Source organism: Dreissena polymorpha, chromosome 7 (genome assembly GCF_020536995.1).
Source record: "Dreissena polymorpha isolate Duluth1 chromosome 7, UMN_Dpol_1.0, whole genome shotgun sequence".
In the NCBI taxonomy this organism is placed as follows: Eukaryota; Metazoa; Mollusca; class Bivalvia; order Myida; family Dreissenidae; genus Dreissena; species Dreissena polymorpha.
This window is the reverse complement of record NC_068361.1, coordinates 56,988,627-57,011,898: the sequence shown is the minus strand read 5'-3', so window position 1 is coordinate 57,011,898 and position 23,272 is coordinate 56,988,627. Positions and strand designations below refer to the sequence as shown.

The 23,272-nt window shown below is 34.5% G+C and overlaps 1 protein-coding gene across 3 annotated transcripts; it reads right to left on the bottom strand.

Moving 5' to 3' along the window:
- Positions 1-3,649: 3,649 nt before the first annotated feature.
- Positions 3,650-22,040, bottom strand: LOC127837635 (complement factor H-related protein 5-like). 3 transcript variants are annotated; one of them, XM_052364869.1, is made up of 8 exons: positions 21,134-21,312; positions 20,682-20,753; positions 19,204-19,425; positions 17,968-18,216; positions 17,264-17,461; positions 16,804-16,834; positions 6,779-6,906; positions 3,650-4,527 (listed from the first exon to the last, which is right to left on the bottom strand). In XM_052364869.1, exons 3-8 carry the CDS (start codon positions 19,325-19,327, stop codon positions 4,355-4,357), a joined length of 903 nt encoding a protein of 300 aa, XP_052220829.1. In that variant the 5' UTR covers positions 19,328-19,425; positions 20,682-20,753; positions 21,134-21,312; the 3' UTR covers positions 3,650-4,354. The 3 variants fall into 3 exon arrangements, with proteins under 3 accessions (XP_052220829.1, XP_052220830.1, XP_052220828.1); XM_052364870.1 differs by lacking the exons at positions 20,682-20,753; positions 21,134-21,312 and adding an exon at positions 21,887-22,040; XM_052364868.1 differs by lacking the exon at positions 20,682-20,753.
- Positions 22,041-23,272: the final 1,232 nt, after the last annotated feature.

Genomic DNA, 23,272 nt, shown 5'->3' with positions numbered 1-23,272 from the left:
ATACATATATGACGGTTATATGACAGGGATGGACGTAATGTGGTATCTCATACGGTGCATGCAACTTTTAAGAACATCGGTACACTTGCTCTCCGGAATGTGTTCAATGAACGTGATTTCTCTCCCCCTATTTCGGGAAATTGTAAAAAAATCTATACTTTCTGTATGTATGGCATGTTAAATTGCTCAACATCGGGCTATTGTTTTCTTAGCCCTTTATACGAACATGCGTATCTTGTCAGTAACCGACGGACTATTTAATCGTGCATTCACGCGTGTTCTCTCACAATAAAGACGGTGACAACAATAACTGTTTGCTTACATTCTTTTACAACTCGGACGGAGACATTCGTCACGCATGCGTTCGAGCCATCATCATGTCTCAGTGCGGATTTGATCACCCAGAACCTGGTTACAGAATCAAAATATGGAATAACCCGGTCAATGTACTTGATTCCAATAACTTATTTCCCCAACTTTGAACGTGGCAGCAAAGTTTTTATACATGACGATGGTTACTTTGGCTCAGGTATTTCAGTATGTTCTAAATACTGATTTTAACAGATTTATTTGTAGATTATAAAATCAAGTTATAAATATCATATATATATATATATATATATATATATATATATATATGTATTTAATAGGAAATTAAATTATATAAGTGTTAATAAATCCATATTCAAATAAGTTTACGAAGTGTTACTATATTTCAATGCAGAAACCATGAATATTGGAACAGGAACAAATTGGACGATGCTAGCTTTCGTTACTATTATTCCCTTCAAGAGATTAAGAATCTTAGAATTGGTTGCCCTATAATAATTGCTGCAGTATTCCGTAGAGGTATTGCCCTTATTTGTTATTTATTTAAAGCCTTATTTAAATAAGTAGCTTGTCTGAAAAACAAAAACGAGGTATCGGCTTAAAACGTCACTTGTACGTAGATGTGAATAAAAGGATATGCAGGATCATTAATACCATGACTCTTTCTCTATAATTTTTGTTATTGCCCTTAGTTAATGTTTGTACTATTTAAATTATAAATTCCTATAATAACTACCCACTCAATACTCATTTATGAGTCCAGTGGCTTTATGAGGGAGCATCCGTGTACGATATAAAGTTTCCTGGTTTATTATTAAACTATTATTATTTGAGTTTCAGATTTAATAAGGTCATTTGTAACGACAAGTCCTCTATCCTGTATATATAACAAGAGGGTCAAGATGGCCCTGAAGTGCTCCACTTAGTTCTAGGTACTCCAGTGGTCGAAGATTTTACCTGGTCACCAAGACTTTGACCCATTCGACACGGACTCAAAGATGGCTTCGATATTATAAAAATAAACATCCTGACCAAGTTTCACCAAGAAATTGACCCCATTCGACACGGACTCAAAGATGGCTTCGATATTATCAAGATTAACATTCTGACCATGTTTCATTTACTGACATAACATCTGGTGATAACTTTTGGACACAAATGACTCGAATCGAAAAGGCCCTAGATAATGTCAAGGTAAACATTCTCACCAAGTTCTATCAAGATTGAGACATGACTATGACGTCCAATGCGGTACAAATTATATTAAGATTTTACCCGGTGAAGTAGCTTTTGAATACATTTAACCAAAATTCGAACTTACCCTTAAAACGGTCAAGATAAACCTTTTGACCATCTTTCATCATGATTGAGTCGTAAATGTGGATTCTAGAATGGCAACAAGGTTTAATTAATGTTTGACCTGTTAACCTAGTTTTTTGATACACCAAACCCAGATTCAACTTTGCCTACATTATTAGCCTAGTAAGATTTTATCTGTTTACTTAGTTTTTTACACACATGGTCCAGACTCAAACTTAACCTATCTTTTGTCAAGAAATTCATTCTTAATCAAGACTGCGCACAAAATGTAACATCTAGAGTGGTATCAAGTGTTTTGTTTAGATTTGACCTAGTGACCTTTTTGTTGACGAAAGTGACCGAGATTTGAAATGGCTATTTTCTAGATAACCACTAAAACTAAGTTTTACAAATCTTATATCATACATGTTTCTTATAATGTGGTAACACGTTTTTTAATCAAATTTGACGCGTTTACCTCATTTAGGACACGATTCGAACATGGTCAAGATATTGTCATGACCGAATTTCATCAATATTGAGTTTTTGGCTGTTTGAGTTGTGACGGCGTTTAATGAAGATTATCGATACATGTGACTCAGATTTGAACTTGCCCTAGACATTCTTTATATACATATTCTGGCTAAATTTTATCAATATTGAGTTGTTAATGTGGCTGCTAGAGTTGCAACTCATGGTTTTCCTGTTGATCTCGTTTTTGACATACCTGCAACAGATTCAAACTTGGCTCTTGTGACGACTAACACTCTGACCAAGATTTATCAATAATTAGACATAATCATACAGCAATGCTGGGCCGTACGTCTTTAATGATGCAGCCCATGGTTCACTACGCGTATATTTAAAGACGTATCTCAAGTGATGTAAAGTCTGTGATTAAACAAACCAGTTTAAGCTGGACTCTCTTGATTTTCTAGGCAATTATTCCGAATTGTTTTTTTTTACCGTAAGCAATTAGAAATAATATTTAATAAATTAGCATTGACGAATTCAAATCATAGTAAGAATTGTTTGTGTGTCCAACATAGTGTGAAACTTCAATAGGAATAAAATTAATCGCTCTAACCACTCATTTGAATTGGTTCAGTATGTTATCGGTCAGAATGGCTTTAAGTGTGGTTGTTTAAATTAAGACTAATGGATGGAAGGAACACTATGAAAGAGTATACATGTAATGTTGGACTAACAAACATATACTTTAAGAAGCATAGGATAAAAACTGTTACTGAGGTAAGCGTTTCGTTTCATAAATGTGTTTAAAGTGCCTCTTCTTAAAGCTCTGTCCAAATTTATTGCTGATATAGAGTTTCCGTATAGTTTCTAATATACAATTACTTTTTATTTAGTATTTCCATTATTCCAACTGTGTTTTCGTAAGATTCGGTCATAATCCGATTTGTTGCTAAATTTTATGTACAACTGTTGACAACAACTCAGAGTTGTGGCGTCATTTAGTTCAGTGAGCGTCGCACGATCAGATTCTTTTTAAATGGCTTGGTGTATACGAATTACATCAATGTGTTTTAATTATTAGTAACAATATGTAAAAATGAGACATAAATGAGGATTATAGAGTGACAAAAGTTCTTGACATACATGACAAAGACTCAAACGTTGTGATATATACATATATATATGTATGTATGCCAGATTCATAAACAATCTGACCACACATTTATCATAAATGTAGCATATAGAGCGGTTACAAAGCTGTTTCTAAAATTGACCTATTTTGTGCAAAAACGTTACCCTGTTTTGAGCTTGACATAGATATTGTCATGTTAAACATTCTTACCAAGATGACACTTGGTTAGAAAGTTTAACTTGAACATGTCTTGGTTACATCAGTAAAAATACATGAATGTAGATTTTCAAAATAATCATTCTTTTTAAGTTTCCTGACGTTTGAATGAACAAGTTAGCCACCAGACACCGGACATACAGTGATCACACACTCTCGCCTTGTGCACTTCCATGCTAAAACAACTTCATTTCTCCGGATTGCATTTATAAAAGCTTTTATCACAAACTTTACATATAAAATATATGCAAGGTTATACATAATATATGCAACACGCGACAATTTATATTGTTTTGAATTATAGTCGCGAACTCTTTATCCTTTTGAAACAATGGCTATGCCACAAAAATCTCACCATACAAACGTATATTTGTCCCTTTTTGTTGATGTAACTGCAATCAGAATGCAGAACATACATAATTTTCATAAGGTGACTGCCTAATGAATACAGTGTGTTCTTGTATCAAATCATAAATTCGAAGTGTTCGTTAATTTAAATTTCGAGTTTTCGGTTCCATGGCATCAAACTAGTCTCCGATACATTTAAGATATATTTCCTTTTGCATTTCATATAACAAACGAGCAAAAAACCAAAATCTGCAAATGCGATGACTGAGTTGGAAAACAGTTCGAAATTTCATTTCGTGCATTTCACACTAGTCTCAGATTAACTGAGGACATATCACATTTTACTTTTTAGAAGCATCTGGGTCTAAAATGTATATACAAATGAGATTCCTTATGTTTAAAACAACAGGATTAAGTAAAATTGTAATCCCACTCTAAAATGTTAAACCATTGTAGTTATTTAGACTCGAATGAATCCAACATTTCAGATATAAGTTGAAACTAAATATCCCGGATTCCATCAACGGCAACATCGTCGTACGGTAGTAAGTCACTTCACAGACATGGTAGGAAACCATTCAGCCACCTTCCATCGACGCAATAGTTAATCAGGGTACTTCCGTCCGCGCAAGTCTGTGTGGCCTTGACCCCGTCCATTACGAGTTCCGGAACCGGAAGTTGTGTAACTACATCCTTGAGATGCACAAACGCCGGCCGGGCGCAATACACTGTAACATGCGATAATAAAATTATAGATTTTTTTAATCTAACCAGCTAATTATCAAAGTGGAACGGCATATTCGTACTTAAAGTAAAAACGAAATTTAAACATACTCAATTCCAATATAATATCATACATATCAGTCAAGTTCATTGTGTGTGTGTGTGTGCTTTATTTACAGTGTAAGAAGAAAACAAACGCAATGTTGAACAAGATCCAACCTTGCAAAAACAGTGTATCACAGACGTTTTAATACATGTATTAGCAATCTGGTCTTCTTTTTGGTCTTTCTTAAAGTCAACGTTACATTAGTGTTCATACTATTATTGTGATGTAAGCACGTGTTTGTGTCTCGACTGACAACTATCCCCTCTAACACACACACACTCACGCACGTATATAAAAGAAGTTTTAAAATCCCTTTAAGTGGCGTTCTTGCCTGAATCGATGATGCATAGAGTGTCTATGTTTCAATGATGAAAGAACAACAGTTAAGTGGCTCAAGAGTTTCGGCAATTATGTAAGATGACGTTGTATGCAAGAGAGGACATTCTAACTAATTAACATACTGATAAATACTACACAACACAAACACACCCACAATTAAAACAATGTTAACAAAACTCAAAACAAGATACAAGCGCGTTTCGTTTACGTGTTTAAAACACCTTTTAAGCACCAAGCCTGCGATAAAATATAGTTTACAGAAAGCATTATCAGCTATTGCCAGAAAAATTCATACGCTAGCGAACGAACATACACAGACTATCAGCGTTTGGTAAATAACGCTAAAATGAAATTACAGGCGGATCAAAATCTCTGCTTTGCATTGCTCTAGTGGATGCAACATAGATGAAAAACTTTTTAAGACATTGTGTACACACCGGTCCTACTGACCTGTGTACTAACGCGAAAGGAATTGTCGGTAGCACTTCTTTTCCGAGTGAAAGGGAAAAAGGTCAGGTTATCGTGCTTCTGATAATCGCTATCAGTCTTAATAGAGATCCAAAATCACATTTAAAGATAATTAAATAACATTTCTTTAAACAAAATTCCATTTTAAAGGGGCCTTTTCACAGATTTTGGCATGTTCTGAAGTTATTCATTAAATGCTTTCTATTGATAAATGTAAACATTTGATCGTAAAAGCTGCAGTAAAAAATAAAGAATAATATTAAAAAAAGGAAAAAACTTTGCCTGGAGCAGGTTCGAACCAGTGACCGCTGGAATCCTGAAGTACAAACGCTTTTACCCTCTCGGCTATTCTGCCGAGTATACATAAGTGACGTATTTTATACGTTATAAAAGCAATCTTCGTAGTGTCACAAAATTTAACAACAACAGAACTCTCCAAATTATTCAATCGTTTCGCGTTGCAACGCTTTATAATTTTTAGGTTTTAAAATCGTCAAAAGATGCATTTAATGGCTATATTAGACCATGGTAAATGTTCAGTAATACTGTTTCCTCACAAATATCATAACTAAAACGAAAATTTGCGAATCTGAAACAACTTTTTTCAATTTTGTCAATTTACCAAAACGTGAAAAGATCTCTTTAAACACACAATAAAAACGAGTTTTCTTTCATTATCAACATTTTCATTCCTACGCAGAACTACTTTGGCGGAAGCATAATGCCCCAAACCAGGGAAATGTGATGCGTCTTAGTATAGAGGTGACAATAACGTAGTGACGTCACCATCTATGTATAGAATGCTTTTTAAGAAATATATAAAATCGAAACTAGCAAAATCTGCATCGTGAAATTTCTCTCTATTTTTTTTTCAGGAGTATAATGTCATAAACAGGAGTATAGTGGTCTAAAAACGCAAACGCGGGGTTCTAGATGGTTTTAGGGTACTAAGTCAAATAGCAAAAAAATAATGAAAAATAAACATTACGCATTTATAAGAGCATGGAACATTACTATAATTTGAATGTTAAGGAGGTAAAATGTTGAGGAACGAATTTCCGTCCAATATACGTGTTCTAAATTTCCAGCATTTCATACATTTATCGTGCGAAAGCTCAAACTATTTGTTTCATATAAACACGTCTTCAATATTTGAATTCAGTAATACCATATTTATTGTAATGAGATATTTCCAAATAAAAGGGTATGCATTCACTTGCATACTCACCCGCATCACTGCAAAGTATATGCTTTCCAAATTCGGCATTGCAGTAAATATTCTTCTTACATAAGAATCGCACTCATTCATATTACTGATATTATCCATTTAATGTGTTACTTACTTTTGCAGATCGGTTCCATCGGCAACCATCTTCCCTCGATACACCACGCCCTTTCAACTCCGAGTGTGGGATAAGCGTCGTCGCCGCAATTTATCTTCACCGCCAACCCATGGGTTGATTGATATACTCAATCTGAACGCATCGGACAGTGGGCTACACCACACCGTCTCTCTGATGTACGTAGGCGGCCGTCATATTGGATTTGGAACTACTTTTGAAAACAAGATGGCGGCCCGACGGTTTCAAACCTGGCGTAAAGAAGAAACATTAAAATGTGTTGTTTGTAGCTCGTCTGTTTCAAGATTACATTCCTTTAATAATATTAAGTGTAAATCTGTGAATTCTTACAACATAATTACACTTGTTTAAATGGAAAGTTTCCAGTATTGACATTGAGTACTCCTATAGTATTAATTATCAATGATGACTTCATGTAGTCAATATAAATTGCAGCAAGTCTTTTGATAATTTCTATTTTGGCAGACTCTTGGCTCAGATTTATTCTGAACGCGAATAATTTCAGCTATCCTTGATTTTCAACTGGCACCTTTAAATTGACTGTTTTCGTTATAATTTGTGACACTACAAGGATTGTTTACATAAAGTTTAAAATACATCACTGGTTTACTAACGACTCGCCCCCTTAACGACTCGCCCCATAACGACTCGCCCCACTTTTTATAACGACTCGCCCCACTTTTTATAACGACTCGCCCCACTTTTATAACGACTCGCCCCACATGTATAACGACTCGCCCCACATAGATAACGACTCGCCCCATCATTACTTATATGGTAGGATTTTTTATTTAATTTCGATTTTATTGTGTTTTAAGTCGGTAAAAACTGGTGGGGTATTGAAAAAATATCTTAAGATTTGGCAAATTAGAAGTTTGATGAAATTTGTTAAAATGCGTTAATTTAACGTTCACCTTTTTCAGGAACTTTCAACAGAAACTGGAATACTGTATCGCATCCTGCATGATATGTTCAAGATTTCTTCACCTGGAATTTTATCAACTCTTGCAATTAATATTATGCGTTACCACAGTAACATAACTATGTTTTGCGTATATAATATATAACGACTCGCCCCATCATTTTTATTGTTACATTTTAAGCATCTATGTTAAATGTAAACAGTACAGATGAATAGAAAAAGAAATATATAAGAAAATCTTTTTTATGTTGATGGTTTATTAGATACTTATGTATGTATATACAACAACAACAACAACTTATACAAATAGAAAGTTACGCAGTGTGTATAATAATATAAATACATTGAATTAATAAGAAAGGTTTACAAAAAGACAGTAATAAATCAGTAATCAATATAATTATATCTTAATATTATCAACATTGAATTTATGAAAATGATTTTATTCAAACGTGTTATTCATAACAAATTTAAACACTATTTACACAAACAACAACAACAGCAACAACAACTATTTACACAGGTCCGTACATGGCTGAACACAAGTCCAGCAGCTGACTAGTTGAGATGGAACGCTCGTTTTATCTTTTCCACACTCCCCAGAGCTTCCCCTGTACCTGAAGTGTCTGTTTATTCTGATGTCTCCTCAACTTTCCCTCTCTCACTAACCGCACCTGTGTATTCAGCAGCTTCGCCTCTTCACACAACAGTTAAACCAACAAGTAAAAGGGGAGATTCCCTTTCTTCGCACGCACATTTTATATGTATACATACAGTATATATGATATATGTGACAATATGCATACTAATTACACTGTTCATTTCAAAAAAACGCGACTCATTTCATAAATACATGGAAATAAACACATGGAATTATAAATACAATTCCGCTACCGACAATCTTGAAAGTGACTGGAGCAGTGGGTACGATGTCCGTCACTGTGGCATCATGTAGCGACTGCTCCATTTCTTCCGATGGGAGTTCCCGTTCCGGTCGTGTGATGTCGAACAATGCTGCGCTGCAAATACAGAGTGCAAAGTTGACACACGAAAATACTACAACGCAAAAAGATAATTTATCTTCGATTGTACGTTTTAGAAGAACTTACCAGTGTTACCACATTTTATGTGATGCCACCGTGAACAGTTGTCACATGTCACCGCTCTGGAGTTTTGGTACACCCGTCGTAGACAAAACACACAAGGAGGCGCAGGCATGGTGTTAGTCGAATTATCAATTTAAAATAATGGTATACTATAATCATGTATACACCTTTAAATACTAAACTCCGCAGTGGCACGTATTACTCAATTAAAGTTATAACCATTAAAGTAATTAAACAAATCGTGGAATTAATTGATTTATCACAAATGGTTTCTTGTTTATTTGAAACCATTGCAAATTTTCCGCGATAATTTTTCACACCTACAAATTAAAAGAACCGCCATTTAATTAGCATTTAATGTTTATTTGAATCCATTGAAAACTTTCCGCGCTAATTGTTCACACCAAAATTTAAAAGAAACGCCATTTGATTAGCATTTAAAAGTAAAGTTTGTGTGAAAAACACAAAAGGACTGATACGCATTTTTATAATATGAAAAAAAAAAATTTTCAAGTGTGTTGTGTATTCAGATCAACTGGTAATAAATAGGTAGATTTAAAATTATAATGGTAATTTTAAAATTATAAATAAAAAATTATCTTACAGATGAATTGTGTCCGTAAAATTTCTGCAAAAAATAAATTTCGGCAAAGACCTTTTTTTCATTTTTCTTACCTTTCAATACCCGTATATATGAAAATATCTTTACCACGAAGCAAGGTATTCACGCTTTCGCGATTATGACACGTGTGTTGTTGATTGTAATCACCCGCCCGCGGTAATGTACCTGTCAATTTTGTTGTTAATTCATCGGTCTCCTTTATAACGATAATCCCTAAATTCTTGAGTAATTTAACCTGGGCATCTTTAATTGTCGATATGATCTTAGCCTTTGCTTCTTTTTATAAATATAAAGGAAAGTATGACATGAGACAAATGTGCCGATATCCAATAGTCTTGCTTTATGATAATATTGTCACTGAACAAAGATGTAAAAAAAACATCATAAAATAAAAAATACGTCTCTGTTATTACTTTTCAGAATATGCCTGCAATAGACGTATATAAGGTCAGGTATAAGGCAAAAAACCGCTGAACGATGGTTATCAAACAATGCCGAACATTAAATTCATATTATGAATTGATTTCATTTATATTACCATATATAATATAACATTTTATTTTGATAGGGCGAGTCGTTATATATGTGGGGCGAGTCGTTATACATGTGGGGCGAGTCGTTATAAAAAGTGGGGCGAGTCGTTATGGGGCGAGTCGTTAAGGGGGCGAGTCGTTACATTACCACATCACTCATTGTATACGCATGGAAGGCCAAGTGGTTTAAGCGGTAGACTTTTACTCCAGGGGTCAATGGTTCTAGCCAAAATGAGGGTTACTTTTTTATTTTATTAAATTTTATTCTTGTGTTTTATTGGAGCTTTTTAGATCGAATGTTTACATTTATCAATATTGCATTTAATGACACAAATAATTTGGGAGAGTTCTTTTTTTATTGTTAAGTTTGATTGTGTGATATTTCAAGGAATGCTTATACATGTATAAAGTATAAAATAAACCACTGACTATGGAAGCACTGATGGCCCATTGGTTTAAGCGCTTGACTTTTACTCCAAGGGTCAGTGGATTGAGCCCAGTTAAGGAAGACTTCCTTTCTTTTTTCAGCATAGCTGTTTAACGTCACTTTTGACCTTAGTTTACTTTAATCATGACAAATCAAATTCATATAAAAATTCCCGCCAGTAGGTCCCAAATGATTACATCCGAATTGTACATTAGCTAATAATACAAAAATCACTGTAAACAATGGATGCATATCATTTAAACAGAAATATGAATATATTTTAAAGAACATGAACATGTAAATTACAATAAATTAAAAACATGATTAAAAACATTCTCTAAACATTACACCGAAACGTTTTTCCTTAGTTTAAGAAGCATTATAGCATTAATCACATGTCTCTAAAATTAAAAGAAGCTATTGTTTGCATGCCGTAACGCTCACACTAAACTACAAAAACACACACACTAAGTGTAGCAAAGGTACACAAAGTCAAACACATGCTGCAAGGTCCAATAAACCCACTGTAACTCTTGGATTGCCTTCGTTATACCTTGCCTGGAATTATATTCCCCTAATAGTCTTAAATTTATTAAATAAAGGATACACTGGTTAACTTATTTGTGTTTTGATCTGACTTTACTTGTCTTTGTAGCCTTTGCTAGACTGTGTGTGTCTTTGCAGTGTTTAGTAAGACCCACTCTTACTGGTATCTAAATTTGTAAACAGCATAGTTAAACATGTCAATGTATCAAGTCAAAAAAATGTAATAATTTACACTAGTGTTAGTTTATTGCAAGATTTAGTTCACTGATAAATTAATTTAATGTGTTATTACTATTAATCACTTCAAGTGGCATAATAATCAATCAGTTGTGTATTGCGCATCAGACCCAAGAAAGAATCAACGCTTGCTGAAGAACTTTTTATTTCAAGATGGTGAGCATAATTAATTGTAAATTTCACCAAGCGCTTATTATATCTAGTTCTGCAGGTTTTTAAATGTACATTACATCAATAGCTTTTGCTGCCATTTTCTTTATCGGATGCAATTTAGTTCAAACACCCATATGCCAAACGATTGACTGCCCACAATGTTTACCTTATTCTTGATTATGGACATTTTATGAGCAAATTATCGCGTTATATAATTGTGTTGATACCAGTGCAGCAAGGGCCCATTTTTTTCAACAACGATATGTTAAGTCATTGAAACTTTTAAAGTGTTTTCTGTTGAGTTCAGTAACAATGTTTATATGTGAATATCTGTAATATTATATATATATTCATTATTTGTGAAGTGTTTTTTTTTATTAAGCTAAACTTTTCAGTACATTATACTTTCTTGAAGAAATTTTGATGAATGAATCCCAGAACTTTCCAAGCATATGTTCGGTGTACATCTTTTTTTCTTAATCTGTTTCTTTTACATTTAAAATACTAGTTGGAAACTGTGTAGAGCTATGATTGTCCCAATTTTGTACATGATCTGATGAACATGACCATTCCAAAACTCTATTTTACTGTCTGTTCATGTCAATCTACTATCTAGTCAATTAATATTTCTGTGTTTTTTGTTTAAACTATTTGGGATTATTTTGATGCATGTTACATCAATTAAAAAGTGTTATTTCTTACCGTACAAGTAATCAAACGTTTTATCTTGTAAAATGTTGCAACTCGGCCCTGTTTGTAAATAAAGTTCATTGAACATTATATGGATCTTAATAGTTAGTGCAGCCCAAAATGTCATATTTTGTTATTCTCATTATTTGCTACTTAATTGCTAGCATAAGAAACATACCATTGTAGTTATTTGAATATTTGTTTCGATTTAGTTGTTGCAGTTTCTTACCGCCTCACTGTCACATGTACCAACACATGTACTCACAGATGTAAATAAGCAAACACATTTTCAACAAGTTGTTGGGTTATGTGTCCAGATTTTTATGGGGATCAATAATCTATTGAAATAAAAAAGGCATTTAATTGTTTCTATAACAAAAAAAGTGGTTTTAAATAATCTTTTTCTAATTTCAGGTTCAGTGCTTGTGGAAAAACATGAGTTCCTGATCCAGAGTAGCTTTAAAGGCGTGCCCTTATGATACATGTCATTATCAATGTGACAGTTGCCTTAAAAAATTGATGGAGAATAAATTGTTTTTAAAAAGCTTAAAACATTTATTTACACATTTTGTGTCAAGACTTAATTAAACAATTAATATAGTTGACAGAAATAATTGTAACCAATATTATTGCTGTTAATTGGAACTTCCTTATAGTGTAAGCAAACACACCTTTCTATATGGAGAGGAAATCCAGGTTCAAATCCTGGTGGGGATCCCATATTAGCAGCAACTTAGATTATGTTCATATTGATTATACAAACAATACTTTTTGTTGTCAAAGTGTGTTGTATTTAATATGCAAATAAAATTTTCATTGTTTTTTGATAATTTTCTCTATCTCACACACACTTACGCAGTAATGTTGTTTTGTTTTACTTCATGTTATGTATCATTCGTATTAGAGCACCATTCTTTGGTTCACAAGATATCAGATGTCAAAAACAAAGGCCCATAATTATGTCCTGGCAATTTATCATAATTATAAAACTTTTACTTTGAAAAGAAAAGGGTTCTTCTTTGTTTCTACTACAGAATCGAATTAAAACGTTATTTTTTTGTACTATATTACAAATCAGGATATACGCGGAATATCTTTTTAGCTCCACTGGCCAAAGACCAGCAGGGCTTATGTCATGGTCCTGTGTTCGCTGTGTGTGCGTGCGTCCGTCTGCGTGTTAACTTTTCCTTTAAACATCTTTTATCTTTAACATGAAGTACAAAAAACAAGTACCAAATTTTAATTGTTTTTGTCCATAGTCTTAAACTAAAAATCCAGATTGAGAAAGAAATAGCCCTCAGTAATGACACATTACAAATCTTCGAACAAAAATGGAATCTGATAAAATTCTCATAATGTTTGTCCACTTATATACATTTTACTCTAATGTTAGTTTATCTTTCTAAAATTTTTGTGTATATTTTTTTCAATCTTATAAGATCATTGTGAACATACAACAAAACACACAAGTCCATTATGCTTTCTTCCCACTTTATACAACTCATCATTTTTCATAACTGTTCTTCTGTTGTTCTTTTCTTTTCTCTTTAAAAAAAAACAACACCTATCCCAAACAACCAAAGAAAAAACATATTAACCCAGATTTTTGTTTTTGTTTTTTTCTAAATCTTAAGGAAACCAAAAAAAGTATATATATTAGCATATCTTGTATAACATGTCTGAACTTTATTGCAGGGCTTATGTCATGGTCCTGTGTTCGTCGCGCGTGCGTCCGTCCGCGCGTTAACTTTTCCTTTAAACATCTCCTAAACTACTGGTCCAATTCTGATGAAATTTTTAGGCTCCACTGGTCAAAGACAAGCGGGGCTTATGTCATGGTCCTGTGTTCGTCGCACGTGCGTCCGTCCGCGTGTTAACTTTTCCTTTAAACATCTTCTCCTAAACTACTGGTCCAATTCTGATGAAATTTTTCAGGAATGTTCCTGGGGTGAACCTCTTTCAAATTTGTTCAAATTATGCCCCTGTGATCAAATTTGACCCTGCCCCAGGGGTCACAAAATTGAAAATTTGCTTATATAAGGCCTATTTTGTGAAAAATTTCAAAATCTTATTGTCCATAACAATTGAGCCTAGGGCTATCAAATTTTGTATGTAGGGACATCTAATAGTCCTCTACCAAATTTGTTCAAATTATGCCCCTGGGGTCAAATTTGACTCTGCCCCGGGGGTCACAAAATTGAACAAATGCTTATATAAGGCCTATTTTGTGAAAACTTAAAAAAATTCTTGTCCATAACCATTGGGCTTAGGGCTACCAAATTTGGTATGTAGTGACATCTAAAATAAACCTCTACCAAATTTGTTCAAATAATGCCTCTGGGGTCAACTTGGACCCTGCCCGAGGGGTCACAAAATTGAATTAACCCTTATAAAGCACCTACTTTGTGATATCTTTAAAAATCTTCTTGTCGAAAACCAATCGGACTATGGCTACCAAATTTGGTATGCAGTAGCATCTTTTAGTCCTCTACCAAGTTTGTTCAAATAATGCCCTTTGGGTCAAATTTGACCGGGTCACAAAATTGAACATTATATACGCTTATATCTTGCTTATTTTGTGAAAACTTTAAAAATATTCTCGTCCTTAGCTCTAGGACCTAGGGCTACCACATTTTGTATGTAGTGAGATATAGTAGTCCTCTACAAAGTTTGCTCAAATTATGCCCCTGGGGTTAAATGTGACCCAGCCAAGGGGGTCACAAAAGTGTACATGTGCTTAAATAATGCCTATATTTAAGTATTTGCACATGCCGAGAATATTTGTTTCAGTCTTTTTATCAGCAGTGAAGCGATACAGGGCCATCATGGCCCTCTTGTTTAATAATTAAGACTATAAATGGTTTAAAGTTTGTGTTTGACGTCCTTGCTTCTGGAAAGCAGAACAGTTTAGGCATAAATGACTACCCTTTTTTTGTTAGAATCAACATTGATGCATTATTACTTAAGCAAAGTTGAACTCTTTAAAAACTTGATGACTGGGGGTCTGAATTTTCATGTTTGTTGCTTACAATTTACTGAATATATCAATGTTTATGGCGAACAAATGCCATCTCTCTTTACAGGGAGAAGGTGTTTTTTCATAAATATCCAGGTTATTTTGTATAAATAAGACCACATAACATATTTATATAGTATAAAATGAATTCTGAGCTATACATCTATGATGATGCCATTATGTGTTTCGCTGTAAAAAAATACAGAGAAAATAGACTACAACTGCATGTCACAAGAGTTGTTAAAGGGCATTTTGACATTATTGCCCCTGACTTTTGCCCATTTTGAAGGATAATCTTATAAAAAATGATTCTTGGTTTAGCGTGCATAGGGGATGGAGGAGCTTTTATTGGTGCCTTTTAAAAAAGTTGTTTCATATTGTGGAAAATTGAGTTTTAAAATGTATACAGGATGCCTTAAATTAGTCAAATTCCAACAATGTCTTTGGTTTTTCAATTAAAAACAAGAGATGTGTTTGTCAGAAACACAATACCCCCTATTGCGCCGCTTTAAAGCCATATATTTGACCTTTAAGGATGACCTTGACGTTTCATCACTCAAAATGTGCAGCTACTTGAGATGCACATGCATGCCAAATATCAAGTTGCTATTTTCAATATTGCAAGAGTTAGGGCAATGTTAAAGTTTTCAGACGGAAGGACAGACAGACAGGCTGACGGACAGTTCAAAAACTATATGCCACCCTACCGGGGGCATAAAAAACTGTATTCTTAATTTTTTTATAGGTGTTATTGGTGTCTCCACAGTATTGGAATAACCAATTTACACTTAAGGCTAAAACAGGGCTGATCCATTTTATTCACCACGAGGTTCATTAAAATGCTTACTGGGTCAAACATGCGGCATGGGGATACGCGTCGGCCTCTGCCGCGCCACTTCTAGTTACAATTGTTGCCTGCACAGTTGACCATATTTAGTGTTTTGGTTGCCCAGCTAAAGAGTATCGGCCTGGCCAGAATAACAGCATTTGGAATTAAGTTGCTTAGGCTAAAATATAAAAAATATCTGCTATACTGTATGGTTGCCATCATCAAATGCACAGAAAGAATTGTTTTTCAAATTCAATCAAGCTCTCCACTTATTCCATCCTGCGAAACCCTTTAGGTGTCTCAATACTTGTAATAGTAAACCCCACTGAGAGCCATATGGCTTTTGTCTGTATACAGTTTGTGACTGCCTTACTTGTCACTATAATGTTGTTTTTTTGGGGGGGGATCTAAGGGGATTTTACTATTTCTTATATTACACCGAAGAGTTTTCCCTGTACCACTGTACAGTGTTGTACGATTGTTTATGGTATAGAACCTAAACATATGGATTAAATCTCAAAGTTTGTCGCCCTTCAGAGCATCCGCAATGTTGTACCGATAATTAATGCAATTTAAGAAATACTGGTTCTTTAAGTTTGAATAATGGTGTTGTTTATACTTCAAGAAACAACTAATAAGCTTTCTAAACATTTAATTAACATTTGAATATTTTGTGTGTAATGACAACTAATGTTTAACAATAACGGAAACAAATATTCTATTATATTACTCCTCAGAGATATTGGTCCTTCTATATCTATATTATCAGTTAATTTAGTGCAAATTTAATGGTTTGTAACCCGAACTATATTTTCGGTGTAATATCTTCCGCCTAGAGGCGTTAGACATATCCTTCCACCAAATACACCCGAGAGACGATCGCCGATATGGCGGAATTGTCCGAGGTGTCCCGATTGTGATATACTGTGAAATTGGCACTCAACTGTGGGCAGCGCACTGGTATTTTAAATATAACAAGTAATACCTTAATATTATAATACCAATGGAAAAAAATCATTGAATAAAGAAGTGACGGAGGGCGACACAATAGTTCATTATCACGAAAATCCTGTTTTCCCCGCGTTGTTCAGTTTAAACATATTTCTTTCAAGCAATACACATTGTTTTGACATAGCATTACATGTAATATTTATACAATGAACATGTTTGAATAGGATTAGAACGAAAGACAACGTCTTATATAGTTCTTATCGCCGCGTTGTTTGATGTGTTAGGTCTAAAAAATGTTGAAACTTTTGTAAAGTTGCAATGCAAACTGGAAGAACTTGTGAGAATGAACACTGTAAGTAATGGTAGTGTCTCATAACAGAATCTGAGGAACAAGATTGCACATATGCAAGGGGGTCTTCGAATATTTTCACTTACGTATGTCACACTGTGGTATCGGCATGCTCCAAATCCCCCCCACGCACCTGACACGTCCCAGTGATCTTGCTTTGTAGCCTACGTTACATATGACGTCATAATAATCGGAAGTGACGTCCTTCACGAGCTTGCCGTGAGGGATATCTGGTTCTGTACACAATGGTATCGTCTTGACGGTAGTCATTGGGATGCGAACATCTGATAAATGTAATAATTACAATAGTGACTTTATAAAACAAAAATATAAGTAGTTCCACGCCGATGCTGCTTTTGAGATGAAAATATACATCTTACACGTCATTTTTGTTCTATGAATACATTTATTGATTTATAAAATATATGTTCGTCCTTAATACAGTTAAATCGTGCGTTCGATTTAAAATATATAACAAAAAACTCATCCAATTAACTTACAAACTATATTGTATGTGAAAAAAAATCATTTTCTTTAACAATTTATTAAATCGTAAATCGTCTGACTTGCAATGCATTTGTGCTTATTGATATTAAAGCAGAATAAAAAATTTAATATGCTTATTTTAAATAACTATTTCCGCTATTTATATTATAGACGATTTATATTTCGTTTTTATTTTAGTTACAAAATACAATACTTTCTCAAAAATAAAAGTTCACAAGATTTGTGTTGACAGCAAACTTGGTTGATACTTTGTTCACTTTGACCTATATTGTGATTAACATACTATTTTTAGTAGTTATTTCTTCATTCTCTTTTTTCTCCGGCGTTATCGTTGTCCTATCAACGCAAATGACGTCGGCTGACGTCCATTCTCCGTCAACGCACTTGGCGTACGACATGGTTCCACGCTTATCGAAGCCTGAGTTACATTTGTAATGTACAACAGTCTGGTCGGGAAAGGTTATGTAAGGCGTGATTCTCTCGGACGCTGTTGCATTCTCAACCCTAGGGGGCGCTCCACACCGTGCATATGCTAAAATTAAGCCGTGCTCTGTGAAAACGGGGTTTAATGCACGTGCATAAAGTGTCGTCCATTCATTATCCTTAGGGACGACACCTTCTGCTTTATTTATATTTTTCGCTAGAAGGAAGTCTCTGCGGAAAGTGTCGTCCCTATTAGAATGTGCGGAATGCACAGTTTCCATAGAGTGAGGCTTAATTACATTTGGACAAACAAATTCAGTCAACACATATATTTACTGACAACTCGGTGAAAATTTAGTGCTACATATGATATTCTGTGAATACAGTCATATATTATAATAACTACAGATATGTTTGTATTGCTTGCTTTTGGTTTTCTGCATATGTTGTATTTCATTCAAGTGGTTTATTTCGAGATCGATAAAAAAAATTATACCACCTAAAAGATACAGATATAAAAAGAAAAAACCAAATGATGATTTAAAGGGGCCTTTTCACAGATTTTGGCATTTTTTAACTTATTCATTAAATGCTTTATATTGATAAATGTAAACATTGGATCGTAAAAGCTCCAGTAAAAAATCAAGAATAAAATTTAAAAAAGGAAAAGAACATTGCCCGGAGCAGGTTTCGAACCAGTGACCCCTGGAGTCCTGCCAGAGTCCTGAAGTAAAAACGCTTTAGCCTACTGAGCTATTCCGCCGAGTACACATACTTGACGTGTTTTATACCTTATATAAGCAATCTTCGTAGTTTCACAAAATTTAACGACAAAAACAGAACTCTCCAAATTATTCAATCGTTTCGCGTTGCAACGCTTTATAATTTTTAGGTTTTAAAATCGTCAAAAGATGCATATAATGGCTATATTAGACCATGGTAAATGTTCAGTATTACTGTTTCCTCACAAATATCATAACTAAAACGAAAATGTGCGAATCTGAAACAACTTTTTTCAATTTTGTCAATTTACCAAAGCGTGAAAAGATCCCTTTAAATAATGCTTTACACAACACATTGTCCAACATATGTATACCTTGGCAAACCGGAAGTGCTGGAGTCCAATTTCCGGCGCTGCATACATGATTGCTGACGTTTAAAACAGCATCTCCTTGTCGGTCCTTGTTACATACCACCCGGATCCACAAGCCGTCACGCATCCGCTCTCCGGCGTTGTAGAAGGTCTTACCGGAAGTTCGCCCGTGATACGGCCGGTAAGTAGCCCTGCTGAACTGCGAACCCGATGGGATCACACACTCTGAGGAAACATAAGAATTTGAGCCTCGCTCCATGCAGACGGTGTTTAATGCATGTGCGTCAAATGTCGTCTCAGATTGGTATGTGCAGTCCGCACAGGCTAATCAGGGGCGACAGTTGCGGCATAAAGAGGACTTTCGCTATGAAAAGACTTCCTTAAAACGAAAAAATACCACACAAGAAAAAGCGTCGTCCCTGATTAGTCTGTTCTGTCTGAACAAACTAATCCGAGTCGCACATGCATTAAACCCCGTTTTCCCAGAGCATCACTCGTATATACGCAAAATATCAATTCGGTATATTGGGTTCGTATATTGAATGCGATAAAGTGATTTTCGCTGAAAATGGAAAGGAAAACGAGGAGAAACATACAATTCAAATATTTAAACGTCAAAGTCCACGTTTGACGTAACTTATAGGCTTCCAGGGACTGGTCAATACTTAAATGCGCCCAATCAATTAATGTAAATAAAACATTAGTGACACTATATGTTCCGAAACAGAACGTTAAAGTCATTTTTGTTAATGTTGCGCCTATTTCTTGCCACCGTTTAAAAAAAATCTCAAGTATCAGTTCTTTACGAACCGTTGATTTCATTAAGAAATCGAATTAAACAAGAGATTGCCAAGAAATATGGTCCCCTACTCCACCATTGTCATTTTTTATATATATTTGTTGCCATTGCAACCAGAATTTTTGACGAAGAAAGAAAAAAAAATGACCTGCATAACGCCCATATTGCTATCTATCCATGTTTCAAGTTTCATGAAAAAAATATGAAGAACTTTTAAAGTTATCGCAGGATCCACCATTTTCAGCAATATTTCTATTTTCAGCATTATTTCTAGTATATTTGTTGCCATAGCAACCAGAATTCTTGACGTAGGAACAAAATGAAATGACGTGCATAATCTCCATACTGCCATATATCCATGCTTTAAGTGTCATGAAAAAATATGAAGAACTTTTAAAGTTATCACAGGATCCAGAAAAGTGTGATAGACAGACTGACTGACTGACAGAGCGCAAACCATAAGTCTCCTCCGGTTTCACCGGTAGGGGACAATTATACAACCAACGATAATCGAGTCATCAGTGCAGGTATTGACATTAAACGGCCTTTACCATTTGTGTCTGACACTTTAGCCGTCACAATATTCAAAATAAAATTCACCGCGTTCACTTTGAAGTTATCATAATATTATCTAGAGATACTTGCAACACCTAGTACCAAACAAAAATAATTGCTGACATACCGTTTTTTCAATAGTCCTTATTGTTTAGTGCTTTGGTCAAGCGTTTGCGGTATATGCTAACATTCGATAAACCTTGAAAATAAAAAATACATATTCACTTCGTAGACGATGTTCGTCAAAGCAAGATTGAGTAGCACAGCAAGTAAAAATTTATATACAATAATGTATCACATGATTCATTTAAGCCTCGCTCTGTTAGAACCGGGCTTAATTCATGTACGTAAAGTGTCGTCCCAGATAAGTCTGTGCTCTCCGCACAAGCTAATCTGGGACGACACGTTCCATTGACATGAACTTTTTCATTTATAAGGAACTGTCTCCGTCGTTTTAAGGAAAATCCGGTTTAGACGTAAAGTGACGTCCCTGATAAGCATGTGCTGATAAGCTTTACCTACTAGCATTAAGTCTATTTTTCCGGAACGCGGCCTTTTTTAAATACATAACGATCTTACCTTGTGCTAAAATCTCCGAAGCACAGGCTAGAGAGATTATCATCTGTACCCACATGTTGTTAAAAGCTTTGAGTTTAAATGACTGACAAGTTGCGCACATGTTTTTATACCGACCGAATGAATCATTCCAAAGTGATGGTCGTTCAGTAAAGCGTTATATGCTCTTGAACATAAGTATGAATCTTGATGAAGAAGACTCGACCTAAATATGGGCATGTATTACATTTAACGCATATGCATTAAGCCTAGTTTTCCCAGATGAGGCTCAGTTGTACTTTGATCAACAATTAACACTTGGCATACTCTTTTGTAAGTATAAAAGCGACTTGAGTAATCCTGATTGCACTGAAAATGTGTTAATAAAAGTGTTTCAGACATTGCTGTACACTAAAACTGAGGTTGATTGAAACCATTACCCATGGTGAGCCCTGCAGTGTCGAGAGGCCACTTTCATCAGTTGGATCGATAAGATTCTCATCCATACATTATCGTCGGGACATAATTTAGTGTATTCACGTATATCAATGCGCGAATTTCATATACAAATAAAAACGTTTGCAATAGTTTTGTGTTATACATTCTCATCAATATGATCCTTAAATAGAGGACATCTGAAAAGTGCCCAGAATATTATAACAATTGCTAAAATTAACTAATAATCGATAATACATTCGAGATACAATATATTATTTTGCTTATTACAATAATATTGTCAATTATATTTAGTCCGTCCGATGTTTAAAAGAAACTGACCTTTTGACCTTGACGATAGGAAGGACTTGAAGGGCGAAGAACCATATTTAAAAATGTGGTTATTATCACACGTATACTCCAAGCGAAAATAATAAATAATAATATCTATTTAGTTCATGAACGAAATTTTATTTTGTTTTGCAATGAAAGCAAAAATATATATGATCATCACAAAAAAAAACAAGTTTTAAAACAAACATGTTCACGCGAAAAAATGTAACAAGTTTATTCTTTCTTTACTGGAGTGTGAGGCATGTAATGTTTTAACAAGAATTAGTTGATAAAAACTTCACAGTAACCTTTGCTAACCGGAGTCTAAGTGATCACTTAATGTCAACTTCATAGTAATATCCGCATATTTAATGTGATGGCGTCATTCTAATTTCACATGTCTCGAAGTAGTTGAATTCGGTACAATTATGCACGATGGTACTTCATAAGTAGCGTGCATAGCAAAAGAAACAATTTATATACGTAATTCGAGAAAATGTTTATAAGTAATGACTGCACTGTCACGCTGTCCTAAATTACGGTTTGCTTCCAGAATAAGTCATCAATTTGCACGATGCAAATTGTGCTTTGACTCTAAGACCTTTTCTTTTTGTGATGTGCTGTCTGTTCCAAATCTGAGATAAATGATATACACGATATCCATTGAGCTACGAATCTAAGCCCTATATTCTGCGTGATTTACATTGTACTACGAAATGTAGAGAACATAAACGTCCATTTCAGTTTTCGTTGCGTTTTATTTTTGCTTATTTAGTTTTAACATAACGTTTTCAAATGTTCGTGGAATACAAGATAAAAACAAGCACTTTTTGGCCCACGACACAAAAAGTTTTGTGTCCGCTATGTCCAGTAGTATGCGTGAGACTCCCCAGTTACTTATGTCCAAAATACAGATATAAACAACAAAACAGTCGATTGAAATGTGTAACGCAAATTCGAATGGGCCTTGTGCAAAGTCACGTGTCTAACTACTGCAACGTAAATATGCAACGGACACATAACGAATACATACAGAATTGACCGATTTTTAGACAAACAAGGTAAACAAGGACTCGTGTCCGGTACGTATTGACGTTTGATACCCGAGGTAATGAAATATTGATACCCGAGGTAATGAAATATTGATCTAGGCGTGCCTGCCTTTTGAAGATTGTATGAAATTTTGTTTATTGCGTTGATACAAATTTCGATTATTATATTAATTCAATAATGCCTCAAATATTCGTTACGTTACAAAAACCGAGCCCTATATTTTGTATGATCTACATTGTGCTACGAATTTTAGCTCTATATTCTGCATTATATACATTGTGCTACGAATCCGAGCCCTATATTTTGTGAGATATACATTATGCTACGAATTTAAGCCCTATA